At 40.1% G+C, this 21,945-nt stretch overlaps 1 protein-coding gene across 8 annotated transcripts in view; it reads right to left on the bottom strand.

The window, feature by feature from the left end:
• Nucleotides 1–21,945, bottom strand: part of LOC139750180 (protein ABHD18) — a 429,672-nt gene that overhangs the window by 400,703 nt on the left and 7,024 nt on the right. For all 8 annotated transcript variants that reach the window (XR_011713095.1, XR_011713094.1, XR_011713098.1 and 5 more), the window contains exons 3-5: nt 11,994–12,173; nt 8,920–9,032; nt 4,131–4,269 (exon numbers count right to left, since the gene is read on the bottom strand). Coding sequence is in view for 3 of the 8 variants with exons in the window: in XM_071664581.1 (XP_071520682.1) it covers nt 4,131–4,269; nt 8,920–9,032; nt 11,994–12,173 (432 nt within the window). In the remaining 5 variants the exon portion in view is untranslated. The remainder of the gene's footprint in view (nt 1–4,130; nt 4,270–8,919; nt 9,033–11,993; nt 12,174–21,945) is intronic.

Here is a 21,945-nt window from a genome sequence, read left to right as displayed (position 1 = left end):
GAATGAATAAAGGCAGACAGTGTGAACTGTGTGCATGGGTATATATGTATGTGTCTCTGTGTGTATATATATGTGTACATTGATATGTATAGGTATGTATATTTGCGTGTGTGGACGTGTATGTATATACATGTGTATGGGGGTGCGTTGGGCCATTTCTTTCGTCTGTTTCCTTGCGCTACCTCGCAAACGCGGGAGACAGCGACAAATCAAAATAAAAAAAAAATATATATATATATATATATATATATATATGAGTGGATGGACCATTCTTCGTCTCTTTCCTGGCACTAACTCACTGATGTGGGAAAGGACGATCAAGTATAATAAATAATAAATGAAAATATAAATAGTATCCCTTGTGTAGGGAAGAAAGAATTCTACCTCCATATTTCCCACGTGTCGTCATAGGTGACTCGAAGGGGTAGGAGATGGAGGCTGGCAATCCTTCCCTACTGTTTTGATTTCCAAAGGAATGAACAGAACATGGGGCCAAATGAGGATTTTCCCCCTCATGACCAGTCATCTGTTACTGACACTACCTCGCTAACGAGGAAGATGGCGAATATATATGAAATTTTTTTTTTGTTTTTCGTTGTTTTTGTGTGTGTGTGTGTGTGTGTGTGTGTGTGTGTGTGTGTGTGTGTGTGTCTGTCTGTCTGTCTGTCTGTCTGTCTGTATGAATAAAAGAACAAATCCAAATTCTAGATAACATCATCACTAACCGAATCACTGAAAGACAAAGTGAAAACTGGCACCTCCTAACCACAATAAATCATATGACCCACAGCAGCCAACTCTGGCAAACATTAATGAAAATCCTTTCTTATCACACTAGTCCAGCCTACAGTCATGAAGTGCTCCTGACCCATTATAATGAAATCCTTCCTCCCACAGAACTCACAAACATACTCAAAAGACTTTACTCAAAAGCCAGCTTCAAATCAACTATACCTCTAAACAGGAGAGTCAAGAAAATCCTACACAAATTCAATTCAGAAAAAATTGCCCACCCACCCTTCATGCCCACTTATTCAAACACTGCAATTAAAATGTTAAAGCTAAAGGCCCTAACAACATATCAAACCTTCACTTTGGTTAATTTGCACTAAAAGCACTTAACAAATATCTTCAACCACTTTAGGCTACACAAAAAATCCCTAAAATCTGAAAACTTGCCAATATAATATCAATCCAAAAACCCTCCAAACCACCTGACTCCCCTTCCTCCTACCAGCCTTTATCAACTCTACCTTCAGCATCCAAACTCTAGAAAACGGATCCTCAACAGTCGAACAAAACATCCCACTCTCACCTACACAACATGGCTTCAGACCCAATCACTCCACCACCAAACTACACGCTACCCTCACAAGATATATCCTGGATGACTTCATCACCCACGTCATCTTCCCAAACAGTCCTAGTGGCAGTAGACATCAAGAAACCATTTCACACTGTTCCAGCACATCTTCAAACAAAAGATACCAGCCTGCAGCCTCCACAAAAATTACGAAAGTAGCTGGCCAATTTGAAAGTTGGTCATCATATCAGTCACTCACAAAAGCTTCACCTTTAAAACCTTTAATCTCTCCAATGAGGTTCCCAAGGAGCAGTTCTTTCTCCAACTCTCCTGAAGGCTATAGAATGAAAAACATTTCATATCTAAATGACCTGATAAAGACATCACAGCACCCTGACAGCACAGAAACAATAACGAACATGAAACACTACATTACACAGCTGGAAGTGGCTCACCCAGAATAGAATATCTGTAACTCTACAGATGTCTTTAATCATCCTTTCACCTCATGGAGATATGAATCCAACCTACACCCAATCACTTACACTAAACAAAAGACCAACTATTCTAGGCATCACACACGACATTCACTTCCCACACCACAAGCATCAACATTATAACAACAAAAAAGCAAAATACCCTCAAACACTAACTAGTACCTTCCTGCCCAAGGAGTCCCTCCTGTATTCTATGGTGCTCCCACAGTGCTCAGGAAGTTGACAGGCTCCTCCACCCAGGACCACAGATCATAATGTGCAGTGATGTGTATGCCTATGTGAGGAGATTGCAGGACAACATGAGTACCAAGTGTTCAGTCTCTACTCTGATAGATGCACCATGGCCATACAAGGTATTGAGATATGGTGAATCGGTGTCTGTAATGTTGTCGGAATGGGTAACATTCAAAGCACAGATTAAAGAGTGTAATGTATGTCTAGGGATTGTGGTTTCAAATGGACATATGTCTATCTTTCCTTTGCTCCTCCAATCTGTTAGCATTAAAGCTTCTCTCCCACCGATAGATCAACTCTTCTCGTTTCTCTGTTCTCCTCTAACTCCATTCTTGGATGGATCTAATAATCCATCACCTCCTGATTCTTCTCTCACATGTTCTGTGCCCTTCCCTGTAAAGTCTTTTCATATTGTCTTCAAAGCAAATTTCTCTTTGGACACAAGCAAAACTTGTGTACCAGATGGCATCCATCCCCGTATATTTAAAGAAGGTATTTCTGAGCCTGCACCTGCACTTGCTCATCTGTTCTGTTTCTGTTTAAAAGCCTAAACTTTTCCTTCTTCATGAAAATACGTATTAGTGAATCCCATCACAAAAAAGGGGTGACCATTCTAAAGCCTCCAAGCACTACCTTTCTGCCTTGACTTCTATCATTTCCATCTTTGAATTCCTCCATAACTAACATCATATTCGCATACATCTTAAAACTCAGTCCTCTCTGACTGTCAACACTGTTTCTGTAAGACAAGATCCAATGGTGACATCCTTTCCTATCTTACTAAAATCTACTAATCATCTCTGAAACAATTTGAAGAATCTTATGTAGTAGCCTGTAACACATCAAAATCATTTGACAGGTAGTATGGGGTGGGTTGGGCCCTTTCTTTCGTCTGTTTCCTTGCGCTACCTCGCAAACGCGGGAGACAGCGACAAAGCCTTTTGGCTTCCCATCCTCACTTTTCTCCTTCATGTCTAGTTTCCTCTCTAGCCAATCTATGTCTACAGTTGTTGATGGATCGATCTCTTCCACTTTCCCTATAAAGCTTGCTGCTTATATGCCCTCACTATCAGCTGCAACATGCTATACTGTGCCATATAATCACTGTGTGGTCACTGGCAACTCAAGGGTGTACCATTCAGAGATTTGTTTCTCGTCCTCCTCAAGTTTTTCCTAACCACTACAACCTGGATCTTTTTAAAAGACAGGTCTTCCACTTCTTACAAAACTTTAAATCTTTTTTCTTCTTTTCTTATTTCTGCTTCTCATTAACCCTACTCGTGTTTCAATTATAACCCACACTTGATGTGGATTTCTGTCCATGGATGGAGCCTCCAGCATAAAAATAGAAGAGAAAGTATTCAGTGTTTTCTGTGTTCTTTGGGAAGATCGAATAGATATGGCTCATGATCAATACAAATTCAACATCCACTTCTTTCCATCTGTCTTTCCATGGTGCAAATAATGTTTCCGAAAACAATATATGATGGTTAAGAACATTCCCAAAACATTTTGGTATGTGATCATCTTAACAGGGTTTAGTGCCAACAGTATAAAAACAAAGTGTCACACACACACATCAAGGAATTTTGTGTACAACTTTATTTATCACCATCTGCCTAATCTACAAGAACACATAAAATGAATGAGGGATGCCATAAAAAGACAAGAGAATGCAGGGCAAAAGAAATAAACCATCAGAGGAAGACAATATACCTAATTTCTCCAATAATAGTACATCTGCAGACAACTATCACTTGTGAGTTAATCAAACCCATACTTACAAAAATAGTAAGCCACATGAGATAAGGAAACTTCAACCTGCATGATTGAGAAAAAAAATAAAAAGGATGCAATCAGATACCTTATTTTCTACCGATTTACCCTACTGTTTCCAATACCTACAGCCACATACCACACAGAAGCTCATCAAACCACAATATCCATACATCCTTCAACCTCTCAAAAATACAATCTGATTATACCTCCCTATCTCAGCTTTGGTCTTCCCTAACACCTAAGCCCAATTCCTCACTAAATCATAATCAAACATACGCAAATTCTTAAATTAAATTGAGATACTCTTGAAAACTTACATGGCCACCCATTGATATCCCAGTAATTCCAAGCGGTCCAAACCCCATGCGTTCACACCAGTGGAATATAGCCATGGACTCCAAAACCAGGCAACCACCCATCACAAATAAATCGGAAACGTTGTGGAGACTTGAACGCCTGTAACATCAAAAACATGCTGTTAATAAAAATTCTGCATGACTGATAACAGTTACAAGTATACTGACATGTTAGTACCTATGGACATTACAGAAGATTCAATCTTTTTCATGTTGGAAGCTCAAGTCACAGACAGTAGTCCACACAAAGGCTAGATCTCAATTGAAATATAAAGAAGGTAATGAAAAAGAAAGAGGAGAGACAAGGTAAAGCATCTAAGAATTTTCAAGGAAGTAAAAAATTGTCTTCTAGAAAGTGCCAGGTCATAGTTTATTGGGAAAGACATAAGAGGGGAGACTTTCAAAGTTTTGAGGAGTGGGGAAAGAAAATGAAACAGTTATCAAAACAGTCCACCCATGGGTTGCCTATGGCCACATGGTGATTTTTTTTATTTACCTTGGAGGCTCCAGTCATTGACATAAGGCCTCATCAAAGACAAGCTGGGTCTGAACTAAAATGCAGACAGACTGATCAGCGGGAAACGAAGAGACACGGAAAAGAATCTAAAATTTTTTGCAGAAGTGAAAACCCTGTTTTTTTAAGTGTGCCAAGTCATAACTATTGGGAAGACATGAATGGGTAGAGAGTTCCAATGCTTTGAAGAGTAGGGAAAGGAACTTATCAAATCAACCCAACCTTAAATTGCCAATGGCCACACAGTAATCATGTGACCTCGCAACTTGCCAAGTATTGCATGGTCTGGCTGGTGGTGGGGTATGCAAGCAGCTAGCTTTCATGAAAAACAAAAGAATACCCATAGAAAAGGGAAAGTGAACCAACATTAAGGCATTGGACAAGTTAGGTCAAGTTTTGAAGTTTGCATAGGAGAGCTTAAAAGTCAGACTGCTTTCGACTCAACTCTGTTATGTAAGGATGCAGAGCTAGAACCACCCTACATGTGAAAGCAGTACTCCATGAAAAGACAGATCAATGCTTTGTATAAACAGCATAACTTTAAACAAAAAAAAAAATATTTCAATGCCTTAATACAACTCCCAGTTTTTTAGAGCAGACTTAGCTGTTTCTGAAACATTGGGTTTCCAAGAAAGTGTGGATGTTACAGTAATACCAAATATGTTCACTGACTCAAGAGGTAGAATTACAAAACCATCAAAGAAGAAACATTGCAAGGAATATTTAGGTAAAGAGATGGGCAGAAACTGGGTCTAGGAGGCATTCAAATCAACCAGATTTTATCTATCCCACTGAGATATGCTGTCCATCTCTGAGTTCATTGAGGAAGTTGTGTCATGACAAGAAGCAGATCAAGTGACAGAAGACGGAGCAGAACTGAAGGATGAGGAGGAATTCAGTGCTGAGTAGTCTGCATATGAGTGTATTTGGTTATTTGTGAAAAAAATAAAACTTGATGAAAATGAGAAAAAAGGGTATGGGACAGGACAGAACCATGATGGACACTAATTCTGATAGAGAAACAGGGAGGGATGAATCCATCAACAACCATGGAGGAATATATAGGTAAAGAACCATGATGGACACTAATTTTGATGGAGAAATGAGGAGAGATGGATCCATCAACAACCATGGAGGAATATTTAGGTAAAGAGATGGACAGAAACTGGGTCTAGGAGGCATTCAAATTAACCAAATTTTATCTATCCCACTGAGATATGCTGTCCAAGTCTGAGTTTATTGAGGAAAAAAGAAAATTGTTGATGAAAATGAGAAAAAGGGTATGAGACAGGACAGAACCATGATAGAGAAATGGGGAATGATGGATCCATCAACAACCACGGAGACAGATCTGCCAGAGAAGCTAGATGTGAGGGTACAAATTAAGGAAGGGCAGCCAAAAAAGGGGAACTTAAGAGATAAGACCCCTGATGACACAGTGTGTCAAAAGGTTTGGATATATCAAAGGCAACTATACAAGATTCCCCAAAATCTTTCATGCATGATGAGAGGATAGATTATTATCAGTGACTCTCACCTTAAGGAAGCAAACTGATGATCGGAGAGAAGACTGTGAGATTCAAGATGTCTGAGGAGATGGGAGTTGAGGAAGGATTCAGAGACTTTAGAAATGGGAGATGTCAAAGCAACAGCACAATAGTTAGAGGGGTTAGAATGGTCAACCTTCTTAGGGATGGGATTAACCAATACATGCTTCCACGAAGAAGGAAAAGTTCTGCTTTTTACAGAGAAACAGAACAAACAAACAAGCAAGCATGGGTGCAAGTTCAGAGGCACACTCTTTCACTACATGGAGATAGATGCCATCTGGACTGTAAGGCCTTGCTTGTGCCCAGGAAGAGGAGGGCTTTTAGAATAGTTCAAAGGGAGATTATGGGAAGGGGCATAGGATACATAAGAGGAGCACCAGATAGTGAAGGAATGTTAGAGTTATCTAAGGTAGACTTAGAGGAGAAACAAGAATGAAAGGTCCTCGAGATGTGCAACATGTGACTTGATACTGGAATGAGCACAGACACCAGCTCTGAATTGGAATCTTAAGTGGCTCAGCAGCTTGCCAAGTATTGCATAGTCTAACAAGTGGTGGGACACACAAGTAGCCAACTCTCGGATGCAAAAACAAAAGTAATACTAGTATCTTTCAATTTATGCATATTTGATTTAATCCCCTTTTTAGAATAATGTCCATGGTCCCTTTACCCTTTTCTTTTTAAATTTAGGCTTAAATTTGGAATGATGTGATCATCCCTGATCTGGCAACATGATGATGTGGTGTTTCCAGCACCCAGCAAGAAGCGCACTTACTCATGGCATGGATACAGTCTATTGCCACAGTAATTTGTACTGTAGTATATAGTGTATATTGCATGTGTTTTACCCTTGCATCATGCCAATGGGCCAGATGATTCCAACCCAACTGCTGTAGATCATCCCCAACTTAGGGGGTGATCTTTGTCCACTTTTCATTTCTCTTAAAGCTAGGGGGTCCCAGCCATGGACAAAAGTCCACATCAAGGACAGGCCTTAACTGAAATATTGAGATTACAAAAAGGAAAAAGAAGAGACAAGGGAAAGTATTCATGAATATCAGAGGAAGCGAAAACCTGTCTTTTAAAATGTGCCAGGCATACTTACTGGCAAAGACATGAGAAGGTAGAGAGCATCAAAGCTTCGAGGTGTGGGAAAAGATATAGTCATCAAAATGGCCCACCAGTGAGTTGCCAATGGCCACATAGTAATCATGTGATGCAGCAGCTTGTTGCTCCCAATGTCCTTAACCCTAAGAGAAACATAGTCTCTTTGAAAAAGGACATCTTCTCCACAGAATTAAGCTACAAGAGTGCATGTCTTACAAAACATCAGTGAATGTAACAACCAGAAAGAATCAACTGAGCAATGGCTTGACTAACTGACATCCAACCCTCAGTAACACAACTCTGGCATTTGAATCAGTGTTGTTACTCTGGGATGACATCATTCTAGTCCCATAAAATGAAGGCATTTAAAGGAATAAAATATAAAACTAGGGGGAAAAGAGAAATAAAAGATGGAGTAAGTTAAGGGAATGTCTCCATCCACTAAGAAAAAGGTAACAACTTAAATACATAATATCAATATATTGTTTGTTACATAAGAAAAAAAAACACTTCAACAATACAAAACTACACCACATCCTAACCATATCATGAGAGTTTACTCATCCATGGCAGGAGTGGATAAAAACACATTAAAAAACAAAGGCTGAAGTAGAATGTCCATAGACATCTGGAATCCAAGAATTATGTAACTAGTCAGTACCAGCCTGACACCCAGAAAGACAATTATGTCATTGCCATATGGAGGTTGCTGACTAGTCAGTGGATAGACCCGAGGCAAGCAAGCAAGGTACTAGCACCAAAATGAGAGGCATTAACCTCACTAGATGGCATAAGGTTAGATATTTCTAACCAAAGGGATCCTAACGATTTTCCCAAGGTAGACAGGGAGAGACGAGCAGTTACCTTGCCAGATGGCATAAGGTTAAGAAATTCCTAACCCAAGGGAGATTGAAGATTTTTCCAAGGTTCATGGGACAATATGATCAAGAAGACACTTTTAGAAACTGCATTTCAGAGGGAAATCAATTGATAACACGATGTTCAACTTTAAAGAAAAGCAAGGAAAATGGTGAAAACCAGCAACATGCCTCTAGAACTCAGGACTCCATGATGAAATTCAGGTAGATCTCCAATCTAAATTACTTTCAATCATGCAGTGTGAATGTCTTGAATTTTTCTGAATCACTAATACCAATATTTCCTATGAATATAATGACTGTAAACATACACTGGTAATATAAAAAAATTTCATATCTTGGACTTCCCAAAATCATTCCTTGGCTACACTTCTATATAATGGTAATATTTAGAGATTACAGAGAAGAAGTACTTAGGAATTGATGTTTCTTGGACATTATCAAAATCAATAGGGAGAAGAACAAAAAAATAAAAGATAACTTGAGAAAAGCTGGGAACACTACTTCCTCAAGTACAAACTTGAGAAATCTATATGGACAAGTACCCTTTTGCCAGGAATCTTAAATGCACAAGCATTCAGAATTTGAATGTTCTTGGGGTGCAGATGTCCGAAATGGAGATCCTCCATCATTACATTTTAAAGAACATCATATACTGTAATGATTACAGCAGCAACTAATTCAAAAACAATGACACTTACAATTGATCCTTGGGTTTCCGGCTGCCATAAAATGGGTTCTCCAGTATAACTGATGCAATACCAGACTCATCAAGAAGTGGTTTTGCCATTAACATTTTCCTTCGCCAAAATCCCTGAAAAAAATATTAAAATCTCATTTACCATGTTATAAACTATATCAAACTCATTTACCTTGTTATAAGCTATTGCTAAAAATCTAAAAAAATCAGATGTAACTTAAAGGAAATTTCATACAGAATTTAAATGTACAACTTAAAACTGAATTCCTGTCTTACTTCTAAATGCTTTACCTTTACTTATACCTTCATGCTGTAGAAGCCCTATCTATGGACCTCCTGCAGCACTAAGAAGCCAGGTCAAGGAATAAGTATGTTTATGTGAGGATAGAGTGGTACAATTCAAGAGAAAGAGTTTTAACAAACATAACTTCTGTTTCAAAGCATTTTCTATCAAGTATATTTTGCCAATGATAAAGATAATTCTTCATCAGAAAACATGACATCAATTATATCATAACAATAGTAACATAAAATTACTAATCCTTACAATGCATACTGCTGTAAATTTTCAAAGATAACTACATTTAATGAGGTTGTTTCCATAGGCAACTATCCTATGCCTGACTCTCTTTAAGAAAGTGTAGTACCATACATTTCACAATTACATTCACACAAGTTGCATATGAAACCAGACTATCTATCTACCTACTCTCTGTATGATGCACTACAGCAAACTCTAAATCATTTCCATCAAGGTCTATGAGGGCCTTGATGTGGAAAGGGAGCTATGGTATTGGTACATTACTCATGACAGATAGAAACTGAGTGTGAATGAATATGGCCTTTTTAGTCTTTTCCTAGCGCTACCTCGCTCGAGGGGGGGAGGATTCTATTTCAAGTGAGGCGGTGTGGCGACAGGAATGGATGAAGGCAGCAAGTATGAATATGTAAATGTGTATGTATGTATATATCAGTGTATGTATATGAATGTATACACTGAAATGCATATGTATGTACATGTGCATGTGTGGCCATCTATGTATATACATGAGTATGTGGGTGGGTTGGGCCATTCCTCATCTGTTTCCTTGCGCTACCTCAATAACGCAGGAGATGGCAATTAAGTATAACAATAAATAAAAAATTCTGGGAGCCTTGAAGAATGTGTGGAAGTCGAGAACATTATCTCGGAAAGCAAAAATGGGTATGTTTGAAGGAACAGTGGTTCCAACAATGTTGTATGGTTGCGAGGCGTGGGCTATGGATAGAGTTGTGCGCAGGAGGATGGATGTGCTGGAAATGAGATGTTTGAGGACAATGTGTGGTGTGAGGTGGTTTGATCGAGTAAGTAACGTAAGGGTAAGAGAGATGTGTGGAAATAAAAAGAGCGTGGTTGAGAGAGCAGAAGAGGGTGTTTTGAAATGGTTTGGGCACATGGAGAGAATGAGTGAGGAAAGGTTGACCAAGAGGATATATGTGTCGGAGGAGGAGGGAACGAGGAGAAGTGGGAGACCAAATTGGAGGTGGAAAGATGGAGTGAAAAAGATTTTGTGTGATCGGGGCCTGAACATGCAGGAGGGTGAAAGGAGGGCAAGGAATAGAGTGAATTGGATCGATGTGGTATACCGGGGTTGACGTGCTGTCAGTGGATTGAATCAGGGCATGTGAAGCGTCTGGGGTAAACCATGGAAAGCTGTGTAGGTATGTATATTTGCGTGTGTGGACGTATGTATATACATGTGTATGGGGGTGGGTTGGGCCACTTCTTTCGTCTGTTTCCTTGCGCTACCTCACAAACGCGGGAGACAGCAAAAAAAAAAAAAAAAATCTATTTTTTATTTACAATTACCCAAGAGCTCTCTCAAAGAAAGAATCCTGATATTACTCAGGACTTCTTTCCAGGGGCTCATGTAGCCCAAGGATACACTACTCCCAGTGGCAGGGAAATGTGAACTCCTTTACGGGAAGAAGTTCTTTGATGAGACTGTACTCCCAATGATATAGCCTAACCAAAGAAGAACTTTCACTCACAGTGCAGCCTCATGCAGGTGGAGACTATTTACATTAATAACCAAAGTTATACAGTATTCACCATCAAGTTCAATATTTGCACAATATCTAATATTGCTGCCAATATCTGAAAAATGGAAAAACCACCTTCTGGCTTGCCTTAAAAGAAAAGGTTTTTAAATTGGTCATCCTTGTTGATCAACATATTTCTTTCCCTCTCAAAAAAAATTGTGTATAAAGTTCAATCAGTCAAATCAGCTAATGTACAAATTTACCAATACATTATGGAGAAGCATTCTGCATGGCATATGGACTAAGGTTCTCCAAATTTTCAGCTTAATCTTACGTCATCAAAAAGAGGAGCAAGGTGCTCTCAAAACCTGTCTTGAAAAACATACAAAACGTAGAAGAGAGAAGCTTGAACCTTATGTAAACCCTGAAAGAGCTATACAGTTTGAAATAACAGTGAAACTTAAGAAGCTCAGATGCTTGCAATAAAAACTTAGAAACCTTGCATGATTCAAGTAATCTGCAGTCTCCAGTCTGTGAAAATCAGTTGGTAACTTCTGCATTGCATATCTGAAAGGCTTTTCCTTTAATTTTTCAATACTCATGAAAACAAAAACATAACCATATAAATGTATATAATATCAAAATATCTCCGCCTTTATTCTACTCGAACAACATACATGATTACATATGGCTTATTTCTCCCTCTGAAAGTGTACTTCTTTGTGACTGAAATCCATCATAACTTATTCAACAGGCTCATCTAAGAAGCAAAACATTTTGTTAACAGAAGCAAGCTGGGTTATCAGTTGGAAAAGCAGTGTTTACAGGTAGGTGGTGAAACTAAAATATGATGGAAGTAGTATATTCACAATGACCTGGCCAATGATTAATGGCTTCTTAAGTTAGTGTTTAAGGAGATGTAACCATTCTGTCAGCCAGACTGATTCCAAATTTTGGGGATTTACATTATCTTATGTCAAGACAGGTGTTTGGCAAAAATCTCCATAAAATATACAACTTCCTTAAAAAATCAGCTGTTAAACAAAATCTTACATGATCTCCTGTGCCTGCCAAATGAAGGCAAGTGGGCTTCAAGCGAGTGCGCCATACTTTTGGAAATATCAACTGGAAAGTAGCTTTTTCCGACTCTTTGGGTAGAAGGCCAGGTAAGTGATCCACAAATGGAGAGACAAACTCTGCCTCCAGTAGTAAATGATCTCCATTGTCAACCTCCTATGGAATAAAATAATATTAGAGCATTCTAATGTTGCAGTCGTAGCAACAATACATAATTCTATACCCAAACACACAGAATTAGATGGAAGAGAAAGGTATGGTAGGATGTACATAAAAGGTAATAAATACCTACAGGATCATACATTTATAAGAAATGAAGAGAGGGTAAAAGATCAGAAAGAGTAATACGGTACTGGAGTACCTTTAAACTAATCATGAGTAAACTTGAAGTTCATCGAAGAACTTTCTGAAGATGGCATATCCCTGTGACACTCTCAAAAGTTAGTAACATTCAGAATGAATCAAAGTGGCAGTAAAAGATAAGTATATTAAAAGTGTCCAAGAAGTACTGTCCCCCAACTTCTATATGAATCAAAGTGGCAGTAAAATATAAGTATATGAAAAGTGTCCAAAAAGTACTGTCTCCTGACTTCAATATGAATATTCAAAAACAATGTTATTATTATCAAAAGCAATCCCAGGACCATTCATTAAGCTCCTACATCTCTGAGGCTATGCTTTACATGGGAGTCTATGGTGCTCTACTCCACCCTAAGCATCCATCACCATGCCCATATCACACCCATGCCATTTTACTTAGGTTTGCCCAAACTGATAAATAATGCATTTTCCTAAAATGCAAATGCTTCACTCTGAATTCATAAGAACTCAATGGTTTTGCTAATTTTTTCCTATTAACCATGTAAATAAACAATTCATGATATCCCTTACATACAATGGATTGGCCAATCTGGTAGATAATGTATTCTTTCCTAATCAAGAATGGTAAAGTCTTAATCTTTAAGAAAAGAAAAAGCAGTTACAATCTTTGTACATCCATTCATAAAGAAAAAGAATTTTTGCCCCAGAAATCAGATGCACAGGAAAAGGGTAAAGATGTCAGAAAGCACTTTTTAAAATAAATTAAATATCTTTAAGGTTTATTGAAAGTGTTTGATGACAGAGTGCTTTTGTCAGGATGGTGTACGAAGGAAGAGCGTCAGGAAAAATGGTTTGGTGAACAGAGAAGAGGTAGTGAAAGCTTCGCAGAAGACAAAATCCAGCAAGGCAGCAGGTTTGGATGGTACTGTAATGGAATTTATTAAAAAAAGGGTGACTGTGTTGTTGATTGGTTGGTAAGGATATTCTAGGCATGTATGGACCATGGTGAAGTGCCTGAGGATTGGTGGAATGCATGCATAGTGCCACTGTACATCCTCAAAGGGGATAAAGAAGAGTGTTCAAGTTACAGAGGTATAAATTTGTTGAGTATTCCTGGGAAATTATATGGGAGGTTATTGATTGAGAGGGGGAAGGCATGTACAGAACATCAGTTTGGAGAAGAGCAGTGTGCTTTCTGAAGTGGTAGAGGATGTGTGGATCAGGTTTTTGCTTTGAAGAATGTATGAGAGAAATACTTAGAAAAATAGATGGATTTGTATGTAGCATTTATGGATCTGGAAAAGACATATGATAGGGTTGACAGAGATGCTTTGTGGAAGGTACAAAGAGTATATGGTGTGAGAGGTAAGTTGAGAAGCAGTGAAAAGTTTAATCAAGGATGTAAGGCATGTGTATGAGTAAGAAGAGAGGAGAGTGACTGGTTCACAGTGAATGTCAGTTTGCAGTAGGGGTGTGTGATGTCTTCGTGGTTGTTCAATTTGTTTGTGGATGGGGTGGTTAGGGAGTAAATGCAAGAGTTTTGGAGAGAGGGTCGAGTATGCAGTCTGTTGGGGATGAGAGGGTCTGGGAAGTGAGTCAGTTGCTGTTCACCGATGATGGCTGATTCGGATGAGAAACTGCAGAAGTTAGTGACTGAGTTTGGAAAAGTGTATGAAAGGAGAAAGTTGAGAGTAAATGCGAATATGAGAAAGGTTATTAGGTTCAGTAGGGTTGAGGGACAAGTTAATTGGGATCTAAGTTTGAATGGAGAAAAATTGGAGGAAGTGAAGTGTTTTAGATATCTGGGAGTGGACTTAGCACCGGATGGAACCATGGAAGTGGAAGTGAGTCACAGGGTAGGGGAGTGGGTGAAGATTTTGGGAGCAATGAAAAATGTATGGAAGAGCAAAAATGTGTATGTTTGAAGGAATAGTAGTTCCAACACTATCATATGGTTGCGAAGCATGGGCTATAGATAGGGTTGTAAGTAGGAGGGTGGATGTGTTGGAAATGAAATGTTTAAGGAACAATATGTGGTGTGTGGTGGTTTGATCGAGTAAGTAATGAAAGGGTAAGAAAGTGTGTGAAAGAAGAAAGTTAAGAGTAAATGTGAATAAGAGCAAGGTTATTAAGAACAGTAGGGTTGAGGGTCAAGTCAATTGGGAGGTAAGTTTGAATGGAGAAAAACTGGAGGAAGTAAAGTGTTTTAGATATCTGGGAGTGGATCTGGCAGCAGATGGAACCATGGAAGCGGAAGTGGATCATAGGGTGGGGGAGGGGGCAAAAATTCTGGGAGCCTTGAAGAATGTGTGGAAGTCGAGAACATTATCTCGGAAAGCAAAAATGGGTATGTTTGAAGGAATAGTGGTTCCAACAATGTTGTATGGTTGCGAGGCGTGGGCTATGGATAGAGTTGTGCGCAGGAGGATGGATGTGCTGGAAATGAGATGTTTGAGGACAATGTGTGGTGTGAGGTGGTTTGATCGAGTAAGTAACGTAAGGGTAAGAGAGATGTGTGGAAATAAAAAGAGCGTGGTTGAGAGAGCAGAAGAGGGTGTTTTGAAATGGTTTGGGCACATGGAGAGAATGAGTGAGGAAAGGTTGACCAAGAGGATATATGTGTCGGAGGTGGAGGGAACGAGGAGAAGTGGGAGACCAAATTGGAAGTGGAAAGATGGAGTGAAAAAGATTTTGTGTGATCGGGGCCTGAACATGCAGGAGGGTGAAAGGCAGCAAGGAATAGAGTGAATTGGAGCGATGTGGTATACCGGGGTTGACGGGCTGTCAGTGGATTGAATCAGGGCATGTGAAGCGTCTGGGGTAAACCATGGAAAGCTGTGTAGGTATGTATATTTTGCGTGTGTGGATGTATGTATATACATGTGTATGGGGGTGGGTTGGGCCATTTCTTCGTCTGTTTCCTTGCGCTACCTCGCAAACGCGGGAGACAGCGGCAAAAAAAAAAAAAAAAAAAAAAAAAATCTATGTGTATGCATATCATGTATATATGTTGATTGTATTTATATCTATATTCATTGTACTTTGTCACTGACTCCCATGTTAGCAAGGTAATGCAAGGAAACAGACGAAAGAATGGCCCAACCCACCCACATACACATGTATATACATACACATCCACACACACACACATATGCATGCCTATACATTTCAACGTATACATATACATACATAAACAGACATATAAATATATACACATATACATAATTCTTACTTGCTGCCTTCATTCATTCCCGTCGTCACCCCGCCACACACGATATGACAACCCTCTACCCTGCAGGTGCGTGAGGTAGCGCTAGGAAAAGACAACAAAGGCCACATTCATTCACACACAGTCTCTAGCTGTCATGTACAATGCACTGAAACCACAGCTCCTGTTCCACATCCAGCCCTGGTTCAATCCATTGACAGCACGTTGACCCCAGTATACCTCATCATTCCAATTCACTCTATTCCTTGCACGCCTTTCACCCTCATGCTTGTTCAGGCCCCGATCGCTCAAAATCTTTTTCACTTCATCCTTCCACCTCCAATTTGGTCTCCCACTTCTCATTCCCTCCACCTCTGACATATATCCTCTTTGTCAATCTTTCCTCACTCATTCTCTCCATGTGACCAAACCATTTCAATACACCCTCTTCTGCTCTCTCAACAACACTTTTTTTTATTTCCACACATCTCTCTTACCCTTTCATTACTTACTCAATCAAACCACCTCACACCACAAACTGTCCTCAAACATCTCATTTCCAACACATCCACCCTCCTCCGCACAACCCTATCTATAGCCCACGCCTTGCAATCATATAACATTGTTGGAACCACTATTCCTTCAAACATACCCATTTTTGCTTTCCGAGATAATGCTCTCGCCTTCCACACATTTTTCAATGCTCCCAGAACTTTCACCCCGTCCCCCACCCTGTGACTCACTTCCGTTTCAATGGTTCCATCCACTACCAAATCCACTCCCAGATATCTAAAACACTTCACTTCCTCCAGTTTTTCTCCATTCACACTTACCTCCCAATTGACTTGTCCCTCAACCCTACTGTACCTAATAACCTTGCTCTTATTCAAATTTACTCTCAGCTTTCTTCTTTCACACACTTTACCAAACTCAGTCACCAGCTTCTGCAGTACCAAAATCAGTCACCAGCGCACTATTATCAGCAAACAACAACTGACACTTCCCAAGCCCCCCTCATCCACAACAGACTGCATACTTGCCCTCTCTCCAAAACTCTTGCATTCACCTCCCTAACAACCCCCTTCCATAAACAAATTAAACAACCATGGAGACAGCACGCATCCCTGCCACAAACTGACATTCACTGAGAATCAATCGCTTTCCTCTCTTCCTACATGTGCACATGCCTTACATCCTCGATAAAAACTTTTCACTGCTAGTAACTTGCCTCCCACACCATATACTCTTAATACCTTCCACAGGGAATCTCTGCTTTCTCCAGATCCATAAACCCTACATACAAATTCATCTGTTTTTCTAAGTATTTCTCACATACATTTTCAAAGCAAACACCTGATACACACATCCTCTACCACTTCTGAAACCACACTACTCTTCCCCAGTCTGATGATCCATATATACCTTCACCCTCTCAATCAATACCCTTCCATATAGTTCCCAAATATACTCAACAAACTTATACCTCTGTAATATGAGTACTCACCTTTATCCCCTTTGCCTTTGTACAAAGGCACTATGCATGCATTCATCCAATCCTCAGGCACTTCACCATGAGCCGTACATACATTGAATATCCTCAACAACCAGTCAACAACACACTCACTCCAATTTCTAATAACTTCCACTGCAATACCATCCAAACCCACCGCCTTGCTGGCTTTCATCTCCCACAAAGCTTTCACTACCTCTTCTTTGTTTACAAAATCATTCTCCCTGACCTTCTCACTTCGCACACCACCTCAACCAAAACACCCTATATCTGCCACTCTATCATCAAACACATTCAACAAGCCTTCAAAATACTCACTCCATCTCCTCACATCACCACTACTTGTTATTACCTCCCCATTAGCCCCCTTCACTGATGTTCCCATTTGTTCTCTTGTCTTACACACTTTATTTACCTCCTTCCAAAACATCTTTTTATTCTCCCTGAAATTTAATGATACTCACTCACCCCAATTCTCATTTGCCCTCTTTTTCACCTCTTGCACCTTTCTCTTAACCTCCTGCCTCTTTCTTTTATACATAACTCAGTCATTTGCACTATTTCCCTGCAAAAATTGTCCAAATGCCTCTCTCTTCTCTTTCACTAATAATCTTACTTCTTCATCCCACAACTCACTATCCTTTCTAATCTGCCCACCCCCCACACTTCTCATACCACAAGCATCTTTTGCGCAAGCCATTACTGCTTCCCTAAATACATCCCATTCCTCCCCCACTCCCCTTATGTCCTTTGCTCTCACCTTTTTCCATTCTGCGCTCAGTCTCTCTTGGTACTTCCTCTCACAAGTCTCCTTCCCTAGCTCACTCTCACCACTCTCTTTACCCCAACATTCTCTCTTCTTTTCTGAAAACCTCTACAAATCTTCACCCTTGCCTCCACAAGATAATAATCAGACATCCCTCCAGTTGCACCTCTCAACACACTGACATTCAAAAGTCCCTCTTTCATGCACCTATCAATTAACATGTAATCCAAGAATGCTCTCTGGCCATCTCTCCTACTTACAAACATATGTATATCTCTCTTTTTAAATCAGGTATTCGCAATCACCAGTCCTTTTTCAGCACACAAATCTACAAGCTCTTCATCAATTCCATTTACAACACTGAGCACCCCATGTACACCAATTATTCCCTCAACTGCCACATTACTCACCTTTGCCTTCAAATCACCCATCACTATGACCCGGTCTCGTGCACCAAAACTGCTAACACGCTCATTCAGCTGCTCCCAAAACACTTGCCTCTCATGATCTTTCTTCTCATGCCCAGGTGTATAGGCACCAATAATCACCCATCTCTCTCCATCAACTTTCAGTTTTACCCATATCAATCTAGAGTTTACTTTCTTACACTCTATCACATACTCCCACAACTGTTTCAGAGGTAGTGCTACTCCTTCCTCTGCTCTTGTCCTCTCTCCGATCCCTGACTTTGCTCCCAAAACATTCTCAAACCACTCTTCCCCTTTACCCTTGAGCTTTGTTTCACTCAGAGCCAAAACATCCAGATTCCTTTCATCAAACATACTACCTATCTCTCCTTTTTTTCTTATCTTGGTTACATCCATACACATTTAGACACCCCAATCTGAGCCTTCGAGGAGGATGAGCACTCCCTGCACAACTCCTTCTTCTATTTCCCCTTTTAGAAAGTTAAAATACACGGAGGGGAGGGTTTCTAGCTCCCATCCCCTTTAGTCGCCTTCTACGACACGCGGGGAATGCGTAGGAAGTATTCTTTCTCCCCTATCCCAAGGAATATTGATTGTATATTTATGTATATGTGCATGTTTTTATCAAGGATGTAAGGCATGTGTACGTGTAGGAAGAGAGGAAAGTGATTGGTTCTCAGTGAATGTAGGTTTGCGGCTGGGGTGTGTGATGTCTCCATGGTTGTTTAATTTGTTTATGGATGGGGTTGTTAGGGAGGTGAATGCAAGAGTTTTGGAAAGAGGGGCAAGTATGCAGTCTGTTCTCGATGAGAGAGCTTGGGAAGTGAGTCAGTTGTTGTTCGCTGATGATAAAGCGCTGGTGGCTGATTCATGTGAGAAACTGCAGAAGCTGGTGACTGAGTTTAGTAAAGTGTGTGAAAGAGGAAAGTTAAGAGTAAAAGTGAATAAGAGCATGGTTATTAGGTACAGTAGGGTTGAGGGTCAAGTCAATTGGGAGGTAAGTTTGAATGGAGAAAAACTGGAGGAAGTAAAGTGTTTTAGATATCTGGGAGTGGATCTGGCAGGGGATAGAACCATAGAAGCGGAAGTGAATCATAGGGTGGAGGAGGGGGCGAAAATTCTGGGAGCCTTGAAGAGTGTTTGGAAGTCGAGAACATTATCTCGGAAAGCAAAAATGGGTATGTTTGAAGGAATAGTGGTTCCAACAATGTTGTATGGCTGCGAGGCATGGGCTATGGATAAAGTTGTGCGCAGGAGGGTGGATGTGCTGGAAATGAGATGTTTGAGGACAATATGTGGTGTGAGATGGTTTGATCGTGTAAGTAATGTAAGGGTAAGAGAGATGTGTGGAAATAAAAAGAGTATGGTTGAGAGGGCAGAAGAGGGTGTTTTGAAATGGTTTGGTCATATGGAGAGAATGAGTGAGGAAAGACTGACCAAGAGGATATATGTGTCAGAGGTAGAGGGAACGAGGAGAAGTGGGAGACCAAATTGGAGGTGGAAAGATGGAGTGAAAAAGATTTTGAGTGATCAGGGCCTGAACATGCAGGAGGGTGAAAGGCATGCGAGGAATAGAGTGAACTGGAACGATGTGGTATACCGGGGTCAACATGCTGTCAATGGATTGAACCAGGGCATGTGAAGCATCTGGGGTAAACCATGTTAAGTTCTGTGGGGCCTGGATGTGGAAAGGGAGCTGTGGTTTTGGTGCATTATTACATGACAGCTAGAGACTGAGTATGAACGAATGGGGCCTTTGTTGTCTTTTCCTAGCGCTACCTCGCACACATGAGGGGGGAGGGGGTTGTTATTCCATGTGTGGCGGGGTGGCAATGGGAATAAATAAAGGGAGACAATATGAATTATGTACATGTGTATATATGTATATGTCTGTGTGTGTATATATATGTGTACATTGATATGTATAGGCATGTATATTTGCGTGTGTGGACATGTATGTATATACATGTGTATGTGGGTGGGTTGGGCCATTCTTTCGTCTGTTTCCTTGCGATACCTCGCTAACACGGGAGACAGCGACAAAGCAAAAAAAAAAAAAAATTAAAAATGTGCATGTATGGGCGTTTATGTATATGTGTATACGAGTGGATGGGCCATTCTTCATCTGTTTCCTAGGGCTACCTTGCTGATGCAGGAAATGGCAATCAAGTACAATAAAAAATAAAAAAAATAAGTATCTTTTTCATACATATTTGTAAAAGGATTCTAAATATATTTCATACATTCAAAATATTACAAAATTCTTCTCATTTCTTTTATGATTTAAATGAAAAAAAAGTTCCAGTAATTCATAATATAAAATTCCCCATTCCTCATTCATTTATAATCATCTTACTTCATTCAAACTGAGCCAAATCACAAATCAATAATGTACAAGTTAACAGAAGTGTACAGTTTTACCCAACAGCAATATCAACAAATGGTTTCTGAAACTGAAGGCAAATGGGTAAATGGAAAGATCAGTGGGCAATCTGGACGTGAGTTCTGGGAAAAATTAGGTGCAGTATCCATGTCATTATGTTATTTTTTTATTATACTTTGTCGCTGTCTCCCGCGTTTGCGAGGTAGCGCAAGGAAACAGACGAAAGAAATGGCCCAACCCCCCCCCCCATACACATGTATATACATACGTCCACACACGCAAATATACATACCTACACAGCTTTCCATGGTTTACCCCAGACGCTTCACATGCCTTGATTCAATCCACTGACAGCACGTCAACCCCGGTATACCACATCGCTCCAATTCACTCTATTCCTTGCCCTCCTTTCACCCTCCTGCATGTTCAGGCCCCGATCACACAAAATCTTTTTCACTCCATCTTTCCACCTCCAATTTGGTCTCCCTCTTCTCCTCGTTCCCTCCACCTCCGACACATATATCCTCTTGGTCAATCTTTCCTCACTCATTCTCTCCATGTGCCCAAACCACTTCAAAACACCCTCTTCTGCTCTCTCAACCACGCTCTTTTTATTTCCACACATCTCTCTTACCCTTACGTTACTCACTCGATCAAACCACCTCACACCACACATTGTCCTCAAACATCTCATTTCCAGCACATCCATCCTCCTGCGCACAACTCTATCCATAGCCCACGCCTCGCAACCATACAACATTGTTGGAACCACTATTCCTTCAAACATACCCATTTTTGCTTTCCGAGATAATGTTCTCGACTTCCACACATTCTTCAAGGCCCCCAGAATTTTCTGGGGGGGGGGGCATTTCTTTCGTCTGTTTCCTTGCGCTACCTCGCAAACGCGGGAGACAGCGACAAAGTATAATAAATAAAATAAATAATTTCAAAAATGTATGTCTTCTGCTGTTACAATATAATTCATAATTGAATCAGAATCCTGTATATTTGGCACTGAGTATGTATTCCATGAGGTTGCAAACCAAGGCAGACCTCCGCTCCATTAAGTTATCATGGAACAATATGGGATGACAATTACATAGTTGACAAAGAGCTACTTCAAAAAGGCAATACCTATTGAAGGAGGAACACCATACTTCAACTAATTTCATTATCTTTCACAGTTTGTTTATTCATTTGGGCTTCCAATGTCATCTAGCTTGCCATTCACATCTAGTATAATTATCGTTCTAACCATAAAATCATTGAGGCATAACAATTGTGCAGAGAGTGCTAACTACAGCTGCTTAAG

The sequence above is a fragment of the Panulirus ornatus genome, chromosome 1 (genome assembly GCF_036320965.1).
Source record: "Panulirus ornatus isolate Po-2019 chromosome 1, ASM3632096v1, whole genome shotgun sequence".
In the NCBI taxonomy this organism is placed as follows: Eukaryota; Metazoa; Arthropoda; class Malacostraca; order Decapoda; family Palinuridae; genus Panulirus; species Panulirus ornatus.
This window is presented reverse-complemented; position numbering and strand designations above follow the sequence as displayed.